Source organism: Anabrus simplex, chromosome 8 (genome assembly GCF_040414725.1).
Source record: "Anabrus simplex isolate iqAnaSimp1 chromosome 8, ASM4041472v1, whole genome shotgun sequence".
In the NCBI taxonomy this organism is placed as follows: Eukaryota; Metazoa; Arthropoda; class Insecta; order Orthoptera; family Tettigoniidae; genus Anabrus; species Anabrus simplex.
In genome coordinates, this window is record NC_090272.1 from 214,875,924 (window position 1) to 214,897,460 (window position 21,537).

The 21,537-nt window shown below is 41.2% G+C and overlaps 1 protein-coding gene across 3 annotated transcripts in view; it reads left to right on the plus strand.

Moving 5' to 3' along the window:
* The window catches only part of LOC136878714 (uncharacterized), a 137,121-nt gene extending 123,764 nt beyond the window's left edge, over positions 1–13,357 (plus strand). For 2 of the 3 annotated variants that reach the window (XM_067152156.2, XM_067152157.2), the window contains exons 2-5: positions 5,457–5,583; positions 8,068–8,139; positions 10,787–10,891; positions 13,198–13,357. In XM_067152156.2, the coding sequence (XP_067008257.1) occupies positions 5,457–5,583; positions 8,068–8,139; positions 10,787–10,891; positions 13,198–13,202 (309 nt within the window). In that variant the 3' untranslated portion in view covers positions 13,203–13,357. The remainder of the gene's footprint in view (positions 1–5,456; positions 5,584–8,067; positions 8,140–10,786; positions 10,892–13,197) is intronic. The other variant, XM_067152158.2, reaches the window with a different exon arrangement.
* Positions 13,358–21,537: the final 8,180 nt, after the last annotated feature.

Consider the following 21,537-nt stretch of genomic DNA (forward strand, 5'->3'; position numbering starts at 1 on the left):
GTATATTACTTATGTTACAACGTCGAGCAAACATTTAGAAACAGCCCAGTGGTGGAGATTTCTCGTTCGAAACACATTCGTACGAAAGGGGGCGAAGAAGAGAGAATAAAACACCGTGTAAAATAAACTGTAATCTCAAATTACTGTGGAATCTGGAAGGCAAACAATTTAACATATTGAGGACTAGCAAACCAACAGATAAAATTAGGTAGTCTTCAGATTATACGTCAAACAATTGAGAAACATCTTGCGCAGGCTTGTTTTAACTGGAACAAGGGAGAGCTTTCTACTGGACCACCGCTCATCGTGTTTGTTCTGGTTTTGCGGATTAATTCTGCACGCGACCAGCCACTCGTAACAAAATATACATGTATTGTGGCCAACCTCAAAGTATGCTTCGCATATACCATAAGGGTTAGACCACAATTTGGCCGTACATCTTTACGAAAACGTTGTGGTTAAGACGTTTTATAGGATGGTACGAAGTCTGAGTACAGTCTCATCAGCTTGTCCTACTCAAGATAGCCCTGAGGTGGAAAAAGTCGTTTAGTCTTTATGTGCAATACTGTAATACAGTAGAATACAAAATGCCTTCTACTTGCATCGTAAAATAACGGTCTATATAACATAACGGGTTTCGAAATGATTTCCATTATTTTGCGAAGGAGCTTCTCTTCTTATCTTAGTCTAGCCTTTCTAATCATTCTAAGGCATTGACTTGCATATGCTGTAGACACTGGGTTTTAATCACTGTGTTGCAAAGCCTTGAGATCGTGTTTTTCTTGTGCAGGTTGTGTCCCTACATCTTTTCTCTTCTACTGTCAGCTTCCCTTTCTGTACTTTTCATTTGCGTAATCTCACCGAGATGTGTGAAAGATTCTTTTAGTTTTACTGTACTCCGTCTTTAGACGAAGAGCATCTGTATCGATGTTTTTCATATATTTGTGTTTTTTTAAAAATGAAAGTAAGGGGCCCAGGGTTTAGCTAATTTTTTTTTATCATTCTACTGCCTTTAAACAGAGGTAGCGCTAAGGACGTAGTATCTTATTACATTATTCTAATAATGTGTAGACCTAGTATCGGAAATATCTAAATACACAAAAAATATGTCTACATAGGTCGGTGATATGTGATTTGTGAGTGAGCACTCTGAGGGTGAAATAAAAATTATTATTATTATTCCTGAAGTGATGAGGAAAGTGGTATTCGAACCACGAACTATCCGCAGCCAAGTACGCTATTTTCCTGCTGACTACTTGAATGGGCACATAATTGGTCTTTTACGACAATGCATAGGAACTGTCACAACACTTCAAGCTCCATCGCCGGAGAAAGCCTCGTGAGGCCATGTTAAATGCTGGAATGCATTAAAGACCAGAATCTATCAGTCTACTTCCGAGCGATTTCTGAAGATTTAACGTAATAGTGCTTTATGTAATTTGGGGCTGCTAGCGTTCTGTTCCGGTCTGTAGCCTCGTCAGATGAGACACGCACCACTTGCTCACACTTTCCTCGGGTTCTTCGCTCTCTCGCTCGGTTCCACCGTTCTGCTCTTCCATTTCCACCTTCACAGAATGTGCTCACGTGAGAGGGAAACGGCGTAGTTCTTCATCGCTTTTCAGTAGTTGTCACTCGCCATGCATCGCCTTGTATATGAGTGCTAGATGTTATAACTATACCTCGGATTTGTAGGTGGTAATAGGTTAGAATGCAAATTAATTTGGTTTGTAGGAAGTGCCATGCAACCCGTTGTACCATAATGTAGGAAGAGTAGCATAAACTCAGGGAGTTCTATAGGCTGTACCCCTAATTTCTATGCAAATCTCATAGCATAACCGTTGCACACTGTAGGGTATACTTGTTACTGGCTTAAGTAAGTTTGCATTCTAACCTATCAGCAACTAATAATCCGGACTCTAGTTATAACATTACGTTGAGGCAATCGTGACATTGACTTCATGACATCCTACACTGGAAATAAGCACAATACAACCCTGTTTATCGGGTCCAAAGCATAAAACCAGGGAAAGGTTGTGGGCTTGATGGTATTCATAATGAATTCCTGATCATGTGCGGGCCAAGTGCTAGTTCTGTTATGGAGTACGGATGTGTTCCTGAATAACTCAAGAGAATGAAAATTATAGCTGTTCATAAAGCAGGTAATCCACTGGAGAAAGCGAAGGATTATCGCCCTTTAATGTTCTTTAGTTCGTACTACAAACTGATGAGGAGAATGATCCTGAAGAGAATTGGGGGCAAGATTTTGAAACATGCCTCGATCGAACAAGCTGGAGCTGCTTGGACGAATTTCTCAGACTCGTAACATTCACTGAGGCTGATTTTCAAAAATTGTCTAAAGATGTTAATGGAGCATGTTTCAATGCATGCATTCACGTGTATTATCTGACTAGTGGTGTGAAGAAGTAGTAGTGTTGGGAACTAATGAGTGGTGTATGCTACTACGATCGCATTGGAAGTAAGCTGTATTGAGCCAATCTGAAAAGTTTGTTAACGACATAAATTACACTCTTTATATTCATTTAGTGCATTTTAACAGAGCAAAGCCAAAGGCGTACTTAATTTTAACAATAAAAATGCAGCATATGCAGTACAAATTCCAATTCAGTTAGGGTAATGTAGGCTACGTTATTTCAATTACTGTAATAAAGCAATGGGGACGGTGGAGTGAGAGAGGGAGTCTTGCCTACACCAGTGATACCAATAAAACATACGCAGTGAGAAAACTAATATATATATATATATATACGACGGAGTAAAAAGGATTTGTCCTAAAAGTAAATTCGGGTTCACAACAAGCATTACAAAGAAGCACTCTTAAAAGTACTATTTTACATGAAGAATATTTCATCAATAAAACGAAATATTTAATTTCAAAATATTTCATATTAATTATTACTGAAATTCGTTTCAGAATATTTCAGAATAATCGTCTTAGAATTAAGGAACGCCAGTTTCGTTAAATGTAAGAGATGTTAGATTTGAAATATGTAACTGCATATAGTCCGGGTAAACCGCAATTCCGGGATCCGCATAAACGCGGTTCTACAGTACCACCTTCATCAATGAGAGAAAAACCGGTTGCGTATAGAGCTAACTTCTCTATCCCATAGTAGAACCCTTCGCCTTTCACTTCTTCAGGGGACTCTAGTGGCTTTTACCTAACATATTGGTCACGACTCCTTCCTTCCCAATTCTAACTCCAATTAGTGTATAACAGTAGGGAGTCTCCTGTCTGTACATTCGTTTCTTTGGAAATTTCTTAGGATATTTATCCGTTTCTTGCGGTCTAGAGATGGTGTGCATTGAGAAGATCCAGTGTTGCCAACCTTAGAAGACGCCAAAATCGTTCGGGAGATAAAAATGGACCGTATTTTGGACAGGAGGACCGTACAGTAGAATTTTTTACGTAATCGCTTTAGGGTATTTTGTATGCTGGACCCTACGGTCTGTAGGGTAGTGAGCCAGCGAACATGATTCTCTGTATTTTAGTTTTCTTCTAGAAACTTTTTGATTGTTTGTGTCGACAAACCAACATCACTATCTTCCGAACCCGAGCACATTACACTTTTTACAGTGGTACAGTATACACTGAGCCACTGACACTTGCCCAGACCTAAGTCAGCATAAAATAAAGCAATGTCCTGAAAATGAAATGATACACAGGTCCAAAGTTCATAAGCGGGGCGAGAGGAGTAAATCACAAATTTAGTAGTACTAGATATTAGGGGAATTGGGAGATAGAAAACATTTTGATTCTCGTTCTTTAAAAAAAATATTGCAATGAATATTGTTTTACTTTAAAAATATGTCACACTACAAAATTCCAGCAAGAGCGTACATAATAAGTACGGTCCAGTAGTCGGTCCGAACGTCATAGGAGAAGGGCAAATTACCGTACGGTTGGCAATACAGTACGAATCCTTCTACTCAAGTGCCAGCGTGAAGTCCGCTTAAAGCTTTTCAGAAACTTTCAAACCGCTCCATCTAAAATTATCCCTTCAGTAATATTGTTTCGCGCCACTATCTCCGTCCTTCACATTGTGTGGCGCACGCGCCGTCCCGGAGGTTACAGACCTTGTGTGGTCGACCTTCACTAGGCCGCTAGCACACGCTCAGCTCTGCGGTAAATGTCTACTTCCTTGAAGGAAATAACTGTCGGAACTGTTTTAGAGGACACCGTGTAAATGGAGGAGAGGTATCTTGTTATTAGGCACGTAGTCCACGCTTTCAGCATGCTGCGGCGCAGCAGCGTTACGATTTAACACCATCAACATGCATTTTGGGATCCACATGTAGAAATCAAAACCAGAAGCACAACATGTTTTATCAGTGAACCACCTGCATACTTTTGAAATGAGGATGTATGTATCACTCGCGGTGGTTTGAAGATTCCATAGTTCTCGCAATGTCCTCGTTAACGCCCGGCACGCTTTTGAAGTCCACACTGTGGTCCACGTGGAGTCTGTCTTTAACGAGGCAAGCATGCTATTGGTCAACAGCTGAGTCACCTCCCAGACAGCCGTATATGAGTTCTCTGCTATTGGTCAGCAGTTGAACCGGCGGGTGGTGCTGCTTAACGTTTGAGTTGCTGATCATTAATGAGGACATTGCGAGAACTATAGTACGCTACGAACGAGGAGATAGTCCATTGTGTCGGAAAACCCACAAAATGCAGGAAGACAGACTGCTTCGGTCACATCGCTCTTAGTGATGATTATATTCTCCATCTTGTATTCTATGATCAGTTGTGTCATACACGTATTCTATCGCCCCTCACTCACACGGGCAGTAGTAATCCTGTAGGTCGGTACTGCGAAGAAGGTGCTCATTATTTTTATCATGACATGAGGAGAGGCAGCTCAAGGAATTTCTCATGCCAGTGGATTGTGAAGAGGATGCTTACGGCATAGTTTTATTGATTCGAATAAATTTTACATTTAGACGTGTCCAAGGTAGGAAAGTAAATAATAAGGATACGTAGCCGCATTTACAGCTAGAAAATTCGTCTCATCTCCCAATGTTTCGGAACAAAATATACACTCAACCGCACAAAAATTGGCCGGCAAATAAATATTTAATTTTATAATTCTCGAAAAGCGAGGATATGAGTAAACTGTGGATAGTTGGTGGCCGAAGAGGTGATACTTAGAATCCTACGACCTGGACAAAATATTCAACCTATTTCAAACAAAAGGATTTTGAAAGAAAGTCATCTTCTGCGACGGCCAATTTTTGTGCGGCTGAGTGTACATTCATACCTATAACATAAATTCTAAGGAACTCTCATAGATAAGCAATAATTTCTCACTATGCACAGGTAAGACGGGTAAAGAATAGCAGACAGATAATCTATTTATGCCTATCACTTCTTCAAATGAGCACAACACAGAATTCTCTGGTGATCTCATGCAGGACGCTGCTGTTTCTCGTTGCAGGTAGTCATCGTCATCTGTCTAGTAGTGCTGTACGTAGCGATGGTGGCAGCACAACAAGACTTCTATGACAACTTCTTCGGCAACGGACTGACGCCACAGGGTCGCTCTAACGGCCCTGACAGCCCAGGTGAGCAGGAATTGATTCTTGAATAGCTTCATAGGGACCACATATCCACATGTTTATATCAACATGTGTATTATCTGACTGTTGGTGGTGTGAACAGGTTGACGATTGTAGGCATGGACACTCCTTGGTAGAGAGGTTTTAAGAAGTGAACGCGTGTCCTCGTGTCTCCCCAGGTGGCGCAACTATTTTCAGATACGCCTCCAATGGACATGAGCTCGTGTACCTTCTCAACTACGTACCAGCCCTCCTGCCAAGCTTAAGTTACGCTTCAGAGGCAAACATTTAAGAAGGTAGAGTTGCGGAAGCTACCTCTGTAGACTTCGAACATCTTCTAGTCGTCGAGTTTGTTGAAACACCTTTGATGAGTTGGTCTACCCTGCTTCATAGGGAATATTTTATAATCAGCTAATTTTGTAAGCTATTCATTTTATGCCAATGGCATAACCAGTGTTGAGACGCTGGATCCCATGACATCTCTGAAGTTAAATACCACAGGGTGCAGGCAATTGTTAGATCACTTATGGATAGTGCTGGTGTGGGAAAGAGCTACCTCACCTTCCAGAAGTAAATTTCAATCCATTACACTTGCTCAGTTATCTATTAGCGAGGCTGGAAATACTGAGACAATCAAGAGATAAATATTGATTCGCGATAACATCCATACTCGCTGATTTTGAAGCATTCTCTGGTTGGAACAGTTTATTTATTCCCCAATACACACTGGACTGTGTATTAGAGACCTGAGTAACCGAATATGGAGACCATAGGTTAAAATAATGACCGTCTGACGCCTGGCTGTATAGGCAAACCACCAAACGCTTCTGTAAAGCAATACTGTATACTACAACCTAGTATAGGAGATCCAGCAGAGTCTGTTTTTGTTAGGTCCTTCTGTCTGTGTCAAATATGTCCCTCCAGGTGATTCCTTTGTTTGCCGTGGAATCGTACCACCACCACCACCACCAACACCAACAACAACAACAACAGCAAAAACAACAACAACATAGATATATGGCACGGTGTTTATTTGTTTTAATTCCTACCATGATTGAGAAAATAATTTTGTTTCAATTAGGTATATTATTCAGTAATTAATTTTTTAACACAGTGAGAACGCAATAAGTGTATTATCTATATCATTTAGAGCAAGAATAGATTTCCCTGGTTATAAGATTAATCTTAGAAAAATGTTGTCCATTTTATGGAAGCCTCTACTGTGTATATACACATAAGTTACTTGCTGCTAAAGCCCTTCCATTCTACCTCCGCTATTGCTCTGAATCGCAATGCGGGTTGCATACTAGGAGTGTGATCGGCGCTAGCAAATTGCGCCCACCGGAGGAGTGAATATGACATAAGTTTAATACATTTTATGGACGATTTCCACGCGCAAACAGTGAATATTGCCATTTCAAATTAGATACCAGTCAAGTTGGAAGGATTTACAGGAATAAAATCAGGTTGTTCAGGAGAATTGCCATCCACATTCTTCGTGAACCGATCCACAGTCATGCAAATAATCACTTTTGATTTCTTCGGAGATCGATGCTATTAAAGCGTATTGTGGTTCCAAAAAATTGAATCCATTCAGCGGGCGAGGAGGGGCTTCTAGAAGCGAATCCTAATTACGTCCTTGTGTGGCAATGAGGTGATGCACACCACAACGAGGGACATTATTAGGACCGAAGCTTAGGTCTAGGAAGAGTGATAATCAAACTCACTGAGGTTAGGAACGGCATTCTGGGGAGGGGAGTCATCTGCATAACAACTTTTCTTGGGTTCTACCACAGCCCATCTTAGGATTACTCTACAGATTTGAAGAGACATGTCGAAGTCATGTAGATATTTATAGTGTTTTTAAATTCACACAAATCGTCATATAATATGTCATTAACGCGGGAAAGTACATTGGAATGAAAACTAGAGGATCCATTACGTACTGTCTCTGAATCTTCAATTCCTCGTCACCGTTTCCATTATCGTGGTGATTCTACCCTGATCTATACATACTAATACTGACCCTAGGGGTTGCCTAGCTGAGACGGTAAAGGCGTGCTCTGTTAACTCGGAAGGATATGGGTTCGATTTCCCATCAGGAAGTCGGAAAAATAGAAACGTAATTCCCACTTCTGAAGAGGCACATGACCCTAGAACAAAAATGAGTACTAAGCAAATTCCTGAGGGCAAAAACTTCTAGGCATAGAGCTGTCCACACGGATAGTCAAGCTTTTATATTCCACTCCTCCAAGGACCTTCATGGCTTGTACGTGGGTGGTTTATGGTTTATTTTGTTACTGATACTGGCCATGTACTAACACTGGTTAAGACACACCATCCACAGGAATAGTCATGAAGAATGCCACAAGTCTTTAGTCTAATAGAACATGAAGTACGATACCGATTCTCCTGAGCGACCTGATGACTGTATACCGTGTATATTGGTTAGTGCAAGGCTAGAAACGTGACTTGAGGTATTGTTGCCAGGTGTCCACCACTCCGGGCGGTTCCCTCGCCAGATCAACTCCCTGGCCAACTACGAGCAGGATCGTTCTCCAGGTAACGCATGGTATATTATTTTAGCTTCGCCGCTTCTCAGTTTCCTCATGTTTTGGACGCGTTGCTTTTTGCATTCTCAGGACGGGTGGTGGATGCTGATATTTGCTTGGACTGAGAACATGGCGAATCTGCGCGACGGTGGTGAGTGAAATTAAAAGAGCTTAGTTTCATGCCAAATTAGAAAACTGGAAGAAGGCTAATGAGGTGGAGAAGGAAAATATAGTGAAGTAGGAGGAAGAGAGTAAGGTGAAAAAGAAGAATAACACAATGAGACGAGAAGGACGAAAAGAAGAAATAACAGCAGTGAGTATGGAAGAGGATGACAAAGAAAAGAGAAAAGAAGAGGAAGACGTAACGGAGGTGGAGGAGGGGAAGAGAAGGACGACAAGAAGAACAGAAAGACGAACGAAGAAAATACAGGAGAGAGTAAGGATAAAAAGAAGGACGAGGAGAATGTTAAGGATAAGGAGAGGAAGAAGACTGAGAGAAAGGTGTAAAAGAGAAAGAGGCATATAGAAAAGGGGGAGAGAGAGGTTTAAAAAAGGAAGAGGAAGAAAGAAAAGAAAGAATTTAAAAGAGAAAGTGTAAGAAAGAAAAGAATAAGAAAAAGAATAAGATGAAAGAGGAAAAGGAGAATAAGTAAAGGAAAGGAAGAGGGTAAGAAAAGAAAGAAGAGTACATAGTGGAGGTAGTCAAAGAGAAAGGGCTTGTAAATAAATCAGAGCTGCATAGGCCTGTACATGTCACGCGCTAAAATGCTTTCCTGCATCCAATTTCATACTGGTAGTCTTTATAAACTGCTTTCTTGTTGTAAACCCTTACTTACTGCCGTAGATATTCTTTTCTTTATTTCTCTTCTCTGCAGCAACAAAGCATTTTTAAAGAAAGGATTTGTTTTAGCGGACAGTGTCTCCTCCATGGCAAATTTCTCATTATTAAATAACAGGCATCTTTCTGGGGAAATGGTACTAACGTATTTTAGAAGATCTCATCCGAGTATCACTTCTCAAGTCATCATTATATTTGGTTTCATTTTAGGTTTAATTTGTGCGCCATATTGCAAGAAAATAAACAACCAGTGCCTGAGGGGCATTAGAACGAGGTGGACAAAGTAGTTCTGAATCCGTCAAAAGAGTAACAAGAACAGAAATATCTAGACCTAACTCGGTCAGATAAATGCATGGCAATTAAAATGAAATTAACGCTGAATAGCATCACTGATATTATTCTGTAAACACTGTGGTACACAGAAATCTTTCGAGTGAAAGGGTAAAGAAATGGAAATATAAATAAATAAATAAATAAATAAATAAATAAATAAATAAATAAATAAATAAATAAATAAATAAATAAATAAATAAATAAATAAATAAATAAACTTGAAGAACATAGTTTATTTTTGGGGAGAGAACGGTGTGGTGGTGAGATCCTTTATTTCAATTCTCTGAATTTAAAGCATTTTTAAATATTTTAAAATGTTTAGTTTATTTAAAATATTAGATGCCTATCAGAATTGGTAATTACTTTCAATGAGCCTGTATTTCTATTCTCCATTTTCGATAAATTATTTATTAAACCAACCCATTTTGAAAATCATGTCAAATGACCGGTAAAAATGAACAAGTCATATTTATTTATCAAATAAATAATATATACAACAACGCATGTATAATTTTTGGAAAGATACAAGTAACATATTTGAAACCTTATAGTCGTGAGTATAGAACATATCAGTGACCATCACAATCTCATTCCTCAGTCTGTCGTGTAGTTCCGAACACTCTAGAAATACTGTAGGTACTTAAGGGGGGAGACCTAGCTTAACACAGGGAAAATAGGCCATTATTCATTCGATTGTCATGTATGCTACAAACGTAGTTGACGAATGCTGCGCATATCCCAGTATTGGCATGCTTCAGAGCAATCGGAAGCAACTTCAATAATGTCATAATTCTAATTATAACATTTTAAAATTAAATGTTCAAAATTTCCCGCCTTTTTAACGTTTCCTTCATAACTCCCTTACTGTTTCACGGATAATTATGATTTTTTCAGAGTTTCCTCCCATAGTGTTGTACTACTATCTGTACCTCATTCAGATCAATGGGATTTAAATTAGATTTTATATAACATATTTATTTACAAAAATATTAATATTTTCTGGTGCTCGGAATAAAAACCCAACAAAAAATCCGAATTACAGTCTATGTTAATGATTGAGGTTCATTTTGTAGCTGGAGGTTTGATACACACTTTGAAATAGGAAAAGTACGAAAATTCTTATAAACTTGGAATTTATAAGGGAAACAGTGATATATTGTTAAAAAGGCGGGAAATTTTGAACTTTTTATTTTAAAATATTAAAATGACTAAAATTTTGACATTATTGAAGTTGCTTCTGGTTGCCAGGAAGCATGCCAATATTGGGATATGTGCAGAAACTGTCAACAACAATTGTAGCATTTTTAACAATCGAATAAATATTAACCATTTTTTTCCTTTGTTAAGCTGGGTCTCCCCCCTTAACTAAGCCATGTGTGATATAACATTGTGTTCCTCTGAAAGTGAAAGTAACGCATGTCGGTCTGGTGAGCACAATGATCCTAGCACTCAAACCCTCTAAATGTGAACGGTGTTCTTGTTTCAGGCCCAGTGCTGTTTCCTCAAGCTCCTGCAGGAACCCCCGGAGAGACTAGTGGTGTGGTAGTAGGAGCTTCAGGTTACGGGTTCGTGCCTCCCGGAACGCAGTCCAGTAAGTATTCAGTCTAATTGTTATCGTCTTTGAACCAAATAACACACGCCCACGTTCATTCTCACCTAAATCATTACTAGTATCGGCAACATGAAGGGTAGAACGTTAAAGGGCATGAAAATGAAAGACCTCAAGTACACTGACTGACAGAGCATGTGCAACACCAAGGTGGAGTGGTTCGAAAGGGATGAAAGTTGGGGAAAAAACAGAGTCGGCACGGAAGAATAATTGATGTTTATTTCAAACCGATATGCAGGTTACACAATGCGCACGGCATCGACTCAGTAGGATGTAGGACCACCGCGAGCGGCGATGCACGCAGAAACACGTCGAGGTACAGAGTCAATAAGAGTGCGGATGGTGTCCTGAGGGATGGTTCTCCATTCGCTGTCAACCATTTGCCACAGTTGGTCGTCCGTACGAGGCTGGGGCAGAGTGTGCAAACGGCGTCCAATGAGATCCCACACGTGTTCGATTGGTGAGAGATCCGGAGAGTACGCTGGCCACGGAAGCATCTGTACACCTCGTAGAGCCTGTTGGGAGATGCGAGCAGTGTGTGGGCGGGCATTATCCTGCTGAAACAGAGCATTGGGCAGCCCCTGAAGGTACGGGAGTGCCACCGGCCGCAGCACATGCTGCACGTAGCGGTGGGCATTTAACGTGCCTTGAATACGCACTAGAGGTAACGTGGAATCATACGCAATAGCGCCCCAAACCATGATGCCGCGTTGTCTAGCGGTAGGGCGCTCCACAGTTACTGCCGGATTTGACCTTTCTCCACGCCGACGCCACACTCGTCTGCGGTGACTATCACTGACAGAACAGAAGCGTGACTCATCGGAGAACACGACGTTCCGCCATTCCCTCATCCAAGTCGCTCTAGCCCGGCACCATGCCAGGCGTGCACGTCTATGCTGTGGAGTCAATGGTAGTCTTCTGAGCGGACGCCGGGAGTGCAGGCCTCCTTCAACCAATCGACGGGAAATTGTTCTGGTCGATATTGGAACAGCCAGGGTGTCTTGCACATGCTGAAGAATGGCGGTTGACGTGGCGTGCGGGGCTGCCACCGCTTGGCGGCGGATGCGCCGATCCTCGCGTGCTGACGTCACTCGGGCTGCGCCTGGACCCCTCGCACGTGCCACATGTCCCTGCGCCAACCATCTTCGCCACAGGCGCTGCACCGTGGACACATCGCTATGGGTATCGGCTGCGATTTGACGAAGCGACCAACCTGCCCTTCTCAGCCCGATCACCATACCCCTCATAAAGTCGTCTGTCTGCTGGAAATGCCTCCGTTGACGGCGGCCTGGCATTCTTAGCTATACACGTGTCCTGTGGCACACGACAGCACGTTCTACAATGACTGTCGGCTGAGAAATCACGGTACGAAGTGGGCCATTTGCCAACGCCGTGTCCCATTTATCGTTCGCTACGTGCGCAGCACAGCGGCGCATTTCACATCATGAGCATACCTCAGTGACGTCAGTCTACCCTGCAATTGGCATAAAGTTCTGACCACTCCTTCTTGGTGTTGCATTTGCTCTGTCAGTCAGTGTATATTAAACTAATAATATATGCAAAAATTATATCACTGTTCAATTCAAAACTTGAAATATAATTTATTTATTTTACCTGCCTTGAATTCAGAATTCGATAGTCACAAAAATACTTGGACATAAAAATCATGTGTTTAAATTTATCTTACATAAGCCTGTATACACGATAGTTTTTAAATTAATAAAAATCCAGCTAGATTCTTAGCTAGTTAATGTTTTCTTAAATACAGAACCACACAACAAAACTATTTCGAGGAGATTCTTATACTTTCTTTATAAAAAGATCCCTCCTGATCATCATAATTTTTATTTACCCTTACTATAAAATAGTTTCATAACTGTTACTGATACAGTTAATTAACATTTTTGTGTGTACTATTTCTTACGTGCAGGATAACTTCCAATACGTATAAACCGTAAAGTGACCGCGTAGTTTATATTGTCAAAAATGTACTATTTAATCATACTTTTGTTAAACAAGAAGAATTTATACTACTTGCCTCATTCGTTAAAACACGCGAGAACATGCTTCATTTATCAAACTGCTTCAAAGATATGTATGCATAATACTGGAAACTCAAGGCAAGTCACTACTAACTAAAGCTTAATAAATCCATGTAATTAAAAAGATCATGCATAAAATTAACACATCATAATTCTCGCCGAACTAACCTACATGACTGGGTGAAAAGGGAAAGGTAAGACATGTTTGTTCAGTTAATTGACTCTTTCTGTGTTCTTCCTTTACAGTTTAAACGTCGGAGAGACTCCACGAACTGAAAGTGTGTTGCTGAAGTGTGTGTGCGTGTTGTTATTTATTTCGTCCTCATCTCCATTTACTCTATATTAATGTACATATTGTATGATATTGTAAATATTTAGTGCACTGAATATTTGTAAAATAAACATTGAGCTCATATTATAATGTATGGGAAACTTGCTTCTTGTCCACACCATTCCTTGGCCGCGAAGAAGATAAGCTTCTCGATAATTATAATGTATATAGGCATTATAAGTGTATACAATGAACTAAGCACCCGCACAATCCTCAATTTACAACTAGCTCTGCGGCCTCATTTAGTTCCACAACTCTAATAATTAAAAGCTGAGTCTTGGTCTCCTAACTCTCTTACTCTTACTCTCCAGTGCCGAGTCCATGATTTTCTTAATGACCTACCCTCCCCCAATCAAATAAACACCACCACCGAATCTTTTTTATGCGTAAAGCTTCCTTACTTTGCCATTATCTCCTTATTTGGAGTATCTTCTTGCCATTGTTTCCACCTGTTTGTACTAGAAATCGTTGTCGCGTCTTTCATGTATATAGGTATGTTACATCCAACTTATGAATAGGATATCCTGAGTCCACCCAGATTTCTCTCCTGTACATCAAATTATCTCTGCAAACAGACGATAACGATAGTTAAGTCAGAGAGATCACTCATTCTTGCAAAATCAAAACTCACAACTCACCGCATTGGGTTTGCTGCATCTTGATTCTGTTTCACTCAGCAAAATAGCCTACCATCCTGGGAGAAAACTTTAAATGACCCACCTGTACCAATTTTGGATTCCCGACCCTACACTCAATCCTTTAAGGTTTCTTCTCAACTGGCATCACCTTAGCCTTGTAAATAAAGAAATTAAATTTTCGACGACTATGAAAATAGGAGCATGGAATGTTCGAACATTACAAAATCGACACGTAATTCCAGTGTCTAGAAAGAGAGACTGCACTTATACCCCCAATAATTAATACTAAATGAACCGATGAAGTGGCCGTACAGTTTGAGACACACAGCTATCAGCTTCTATTCGGGAGATAATGGGTTCGAACCCCACTGTTGGCAATCCTTAAGACGGTTTTCCTGGGTTTCCCGTTTTCCCACCAGGAAAATGCTGCGGCTGTACCTTAATTTAGACCACGGTCGCTTCCTTCCTTTCCTAGCCCTTTCCTATCCCATCATCGCCGGTGCGACGTAAAGCAAATTGTAAAAATAAAATATAAAATAATTCTATACGAATGGGACATATCAGTGATGAGGGGCTCCTTACTGAAGTTGGAGGGAGATACACCTACGTTTGGAAAGGTCACCCAAATACAGAGACTTACAGAGTGTAGTGGGCTTGGCAATTAAACCTGCATTTGCAACAAATCTGACTATGATGCCAGTGGAGGTTTCTGGCCACATTACGACCTCCCCCCATAAGTTGAGAGATAATAGTTTCATGGCCCTTCTTAAAGTTTATTAACCAAAAATTACCAACCCAGAAGAGGAAAAGGACCCCTTCTATACTGAACTGGGAGTTATTTGCAATGACAAAATCCTACTTTTGGCCCATTTCAATACCAGAGTTGCGAGAGACTTTTGAAGCTTGGCGAGATGTGATTGGAAGACATAGCATAGGCAGTGAAAACGACAATGGACTGAGACTTTTTGGACTCCGTATCAGCTACACTTGACTCAGGCGAGCTGAAAAATACAAAACTATCTTGCAACTCCCGCGTTTAAAACATTGGCTTCTCATCGACTATGCTATTGTTCGACAGAGATGTAATGGATGTTCAAAGAACACGAAAAATCTGTGGTGTACACTGTTCGACGAACCGCAGACTGATTGTAGAAAACCGAATAGGTTGGATGTAACAAAAATATCTCGCTTGCATAAATATGAGGAAAACTCACAAAGAAGAAATCGCCAAGATTGCTCTAGTAGTAGTATGGGAAATGATCTAAAAGAAAATTGGACCAAGTTCACCAGTGGGATGCTCTCAGCTGAGGAAGTCATCCTTGAGAAGGAGAACCTAAAGATGGGTTTGACAGAATCAATGATGTCGTAACAAGTGTAATAGCGGAACATCAACTGCTTCATGTCCTGGTAGGTAAACAGTAACACAGAGCTGTGGCTACTGACTCCGGAATCTGAGAACCAATGGTTACTGAATAAGGCAGATGCAGTCCAGCATTACACTGGTCCATTATACGAAACGCTTTGCAAAATGTATGAACCGCAGCGGTTCAAAACGACATAAGATGGAATGTCGCGGTTAGCTGAGGGCTGAAGAAATCCTCAGTAGATGGGCAGACCACATCTCAGTCCTGTTTAACACGAACAGTAGTGAAGATTTCAAATACATTGCAACTTCTTCTGACCATGACGTTGAGCATGGTATAGACGACTCCCCAACAATGCGTGAAGTAATAGATGCAATAGCGCGAATTGTAGCAAAGAAAGCTCTCGGAGAAAATGGTATGCCTGGGAAAATCCTGAAATGTGGGGGCAAGAACTCCATATCAGCACTTTGCAAGCTTTTCAGGACATTTGGAAGGAAGGGGTAGTACTAGCTGACTTCATATCTTCCCGCTTATGCCCAGTCTAAAAGAGAAAGGGCGATGCATCTGACTGCAACGCCTCTCTTGGAATATCTTTTCTGAGAGTACTTGGGAAAGTCTTTGCGAGAGTAGTGCTCAACCGAGTGAGAGTACTGTACTTGCTGAAACGCTATCGTCGCACTAACACATCGAAGGTTTTCGACGACGCAAGGTTGGGAAGGTGGCAACCGTGGCCTTAATTAAGGTGCAGCCCCAGAATTTGCCTGGTGTTAAAATGGGAAACCACAATCTTCAGGGCTGCCGATTATGGGATTCGAACCCAGCATCTCTAGAATTCAAGCTCACAGCTACGCGACCTTAATCGCACGGCCAAATAGCTCGGTTTACTGAAATGATACTCCCTGATACTCAGTATTTTTTCTGAAAAAGTGACAAGGAATATCCAAAATTGTGGTGTGTGCAATCATCATTGTAATAAGTTGAGTTTTGGTGTGATATAATAGCATTATTGTTACAATAATTATATGCAGTAGCCCGCCTGTTGGCCATGATCGTTAAGGTGATAAGGCTATACGGTCTGACGCCGTGGTTAGCTGGTTCGAGTTCCGTTCTTTGAAATAATTTTCACTACCAGAATATTGGCCGACAGGGTAGGAGATGTGGATGTTAGATTGCGTGCCAAAAGCCTGGATTCAATTCCAAACTTCTCCGCAGTGTTCATTTGGAGTGAGGGCATCAGGTCATTTTTTTTGTTAAAATGCTATATGTTCGGGGCGTCGAGCTGTAGAGATCCTTTGCTCCTACTTGCACCATATGATATGAACCTGCGTGTAAATGGAATTGCGGAAGTATAAAGTGTTGAATGTGAGGAAAGGAGCGTTAAGGACGGCACAAACACCCAGTCCCCAGGCCAGGGACATTGATCAGTTACAATAACCTCTGGCGTGGCCGGGAATCGAACCCGGGGCCTCCGGGAGACAGGTGAACGCGTTGCCCCCTACACCGCGGGGCCGGACGCATCAGGTCATAAAATCCCACTACGAAGATTCGTGTCGCTTCACACCCGGACTCGTAGAGAAATAGGACAAGTTTTGGACACACAAAACACACAGTAACTCCAAATAACATGGTTTTATATGTTACTACATATACAAATAAAAAACACTCTTATCTCCTCGAGATGTATGATGGATGGCCATGTTCTTAACGTATTGTAGTTGCTAATTATACAGCCTAGTGGCAGCATCAGTGCCAGAACGTGGTCTATCAATGTGCAAAACATGTCTTGGGGGATCTTAGCGATTCCTACACCCAAATAAAAGCTTCAGTGTCGATGTGCATACATAATTATGAATTGTGGGTCTGAAGGTAAAATCACAACTAGGGCTGATGTAGTAACCTGGGCAATGGAGTACCCGGGTATCCGTTACGGCGGTTGCCCAAAGCGAATATGCCCATTACAAATAGTATCAGTGCTTGCGTGTATTCGGGGGCGTCGCATTTAATTTCCCCCCCCCCCCCCTGCCTGTGACATTGCTTCGCTGCTCCTACACCTTTATATCGCTAAATGTAGCTCACTGTGACCAGAGAACGGTAAAATAATTTTCCAACCAGATGTTCGATATATTTCCATCTTATTTGAAATATTTGAAGGAAAGACTATGTAAACATTGGGTAGGGAATATGTCGCATGGGCGGCAGCCCTAGAATTTACCTCTTGTGAAAATGGTAAACCACCGAAAAACTATCTTCAGGTGTGCGAACAATTGGGTTTGAACCCACAACTGTAACAGCTAGACGGCCCTAACCGCGCAGCCACCCGTTCGGCACTAGCTAAAAAAATATACGTTGCAATAATAATAAAATCAGAAACTTGTTTCTCCCATGCACCTTTTCAGTATAACTAATTAAAAGGTAAATATATTGGGTGGTGAATTACGTAAGTCCATTCCGCGCAACCACGAATGATCGCCTGTGAAGCTACACACCCGCTATACAGCCGAGGCAGAGATGTTGCGAAGATCGTCACAATAGAAGGTACAACAACACTAGTCACCTGTTCCTTCCGGTGGTTAATAACTGTGATATGGCAAGCATATCGCTGCGAAGAACGCACATAGCTTCTTCAGATGGCTCCTCACATTACGATCATAAGAAAGGTATAAAAGAGAAGTAGGGATGAATTACAGTTACTGATAAATATTTTTCTCAATTATGATTACTATTGATTACAAAGTACATTCTTCAACAAGTAATCAGTACGCTACATAGAACGCCAGTCTTAAGGGAATCTTAAAGGATGTTTGCCCACTTGTACTTCCTCTTAAAACAGTAATCACCAACACCACCATCTTAAGAAAATAGCTGACTTTCTTTTTCATAGGCTGTAATGATACCGAAGTTTGCAAACAAAAACATATCAATTCCTTTTGTGTTTTTGTACTAGAGCCATTAAGGGGTTGCCATTACTAAGCGAGACTAAACATTATAGCTTGAAAGTTATAAAATTATTTTCTCTCATGATTATTATTTTAGTTAGTGACTTTTCGCATTTCAAACAATTTATCATTTACTTTACAAAATAATAGGTTCTCAAAACTCTCATCGATAAGCCTCGACCTCTTGGGGGGAAATACATCTTTGAAAATGAAATGGCGTATGGCTTTTAGTGCCGGGAGTGTCCGAGGACAAGTTCGGCTCGCCAGATGCAGGTCTTTTTGATTTGACTCCCGTAGGCAACCTGCGCGTCGTGATGAGGATGAAATGATGATGAAGACGACACCTACACCCAGCCCCCGTATCAGTGAAATTAACCAATTATGGTTAAAATTCCCGACCCTGCCGGGAATCGAACCCGGGACCCCTATGACCAAAGGCCAGCACGCTAACCATTTAGCCATGGAACTGGACAATACATCTTTGCATTTGCTTAAAAAAACTCCCTACAAGGCCATTGAAGGAATACCTGTGTTTAATTTTAAGAACATCTCTAGCAGTGACAGATACTGTAGGATAAGTTTGATGTCCTTGGAAGCACTGGACATGTAAAAGAGCACCTCATCCTGCACTTAAGGTACTGGTTCTGCCGTAGTAGAACTTTTCTTTTACAATTGCTTTTACATCGCACCGACACAGATAGGTCTTATGGCGACGACGAGGGAGGAAAGGGCGTCTAGGAGAGGGAAGGAAGCGGCCTTGGCCTTAATTGAGGTACAGCCCCGGAATTTGCCTGGTATGAAAATGGGAAACCACGGAATATCATATTCAGGGCTGCCGGTAGTGGAGCTCGAACCCACAATGTCTCGAATGAAAGCTCACAGCTGCGCGCTCCTAACCGCACGACCAACTCGCTCGGTTGTTGTAGAACTGAAAAGTAACGTTCATCATCACAATGCCTTCCCGTTTTATTTCCATACGATGTACAGTATATCGATCACTGGAAAGCAACTATTACAATTTTATTTCCAGAACTAAATTAAGTAACTACAAGTAAAAATTACCTAAGAAATATTCATTACAAGTAAATAGATTACTTCCCAACTCTGGATATCTTCCATTCTTGTGCTAATTCCTTCGTTGTTATTCCTCGGTTATTTTCAAGTAACTCCTTCAGACTTTCTACGCCAGTAATTAATAGGTCTGCCGGAGCGAGATTTGTCTTGAGAAAAATTTCCATACCGAAATCTTGAAACCACTTCGTCAAGTCCGATAAGTTACAGCATCTTCTCCACAAACAACACAAATCTTCCTCTGGGTTTGTTCAGCGGTTTTGGCCTTGCCATCGTAAAAAATGTAATGTGCCTAAAATGGTTGTTCATACTTTCCATGCTGTCAAACAATAAATTAGTGATAGAAGTTTGCGCTATCACAGTTATTAACCGAATGCACAGCTGAATATGTTATAACCTTCCTTGTGACAATCTTGGCGGTATAGCGGGTGTGTAGCTTCATCAGAAAATTCGTGGTTATGCGGAATGAACTTATTTTCCCACCCAACATTAAAAGAACTGCAGAAGATATATATATACACTTTACTACTTGTTCATGGAATTCTTGCAGATACATCGTTTCAAAGTGTCTTCTTCTCTCCTGACATTTCCTCCAATTATCTGTGGTAGCCCATTTTTATGCCTTTGCTGGCGAGACCTAGTGTTTATATGTCTTCTGGTATAGGCTAGAACAATTTCGTTACCTTCATTGACCAGTCTCAGCCTCATCCTTGACTTTGACATTTTGAAACTGACTGAGGTATGAGCGATGCCAAGAATACCATTCCTCATACAGTCAGCCCTTTCTAAGAATGGTGTTATAATGTCACCCACACGGTCAGTTGGTTCATGCATTTCAGTGGGCTTGTCAGACTGATATGTAATAGCAACTTCTGGCTCAATGAGGAAAGTAACGGAAAACATCATCACATCCATAGTACGCCTCTACAGTGATGCCTAGGTCATCTATAAGAGCTAATGGTGGATCTGTTTAGGATCTAATCAGTCTTTGGGCTGAGGACTGAACATAATTACAGCTCAGTTTACGGCAGATTGCCTTTTCTGACGCCAACCCTATGTGTAGGGATGCATTCATTACTGCGCTTTTCTGTAGTGGCTGATAGATTGGTGTGTTGTATGTACAGAATATGAAGAGAAACGTATTGAGATGACCTCAAACATCCACTCCCGAGATAAAGGAAAAATAACCATAAGCAATTAAAATCCCTGGCCGGACCGAAATTCGAACCTGGAGTCCTCTAAACGGAAGGCCAGTTCGCTAACCAATCAGCGAAGGAGCAGCGAACATAATTTCGGAGTGAACAGATCTATAATTCCTCGACAGTAACACGTTACATACTGTGCATAAGTCATGCATTCATGATGTCAATAAATTGTATACGATCCTACAGTACAGAATAACATTGCTTGGTGAATCAAATTTCTAGGTTATCAAAGGCAAGGAATAGAAATTAAAGTACACTTAGATACACCTACTGTATAATCGTGCAATTTTCTAACGGTTGTCTATATTCACTTAAGTTGCAAGTAGAATGAGTTTTTTGTCATTTTGGGGCCGTCTGAGATGTGACTTCAGTAATCATAGGGCTGCAATTCTTATCCAAGCTTTCCATAATCCTAATGGAGTAAGAAAGCTGAATGTTCGATCATATAAATGTTATGAACACAGCCAATATGTGGGTCTCCCACTGGTCCACTTCTCCGGCCGTAGCCGGGAGCTGATCCGCAGACAACATCTGTCATCAGCACCAAGTACGTAAACGAACTTGACCGCCAGCTCAAATACTCTCAGCATTATCGTCATAACTTTCTCCTCCTCCATTGCCGTGCGTGCTGACAGGTAGAACCAAGAAGTCAACTGTGGTGGGACATTTCACTGTCTCAGAACACTCACTTCTGTCCTAGAACCTACCACGGTAACACGCAGTATGCAACATGACACACGCAAAGACCAAGAAGATGACACGAAAACAATTATTACGATGTCGCTACAAAAAGTAGCAGCCAGCTTTGTCTAAGATTGTATCTGCAACCCCCACCCTCACTTTCCCTTTTGCTGTCTCGCTGATTAGAAGGAGCGTTATTTATCTGATTGATATTACTCAAACTCTATCCAGGTACATTTCTGGTTATCTTTTAGGGTATGTTTTTATAGTACCGGGAGTGTCCTGGGACATGTCTGGCTCACCAGTTCTCTGCCTGCTTTTTCCGGTACATCCAATGGAGGGAAGGTGGGGTTGAGTGAG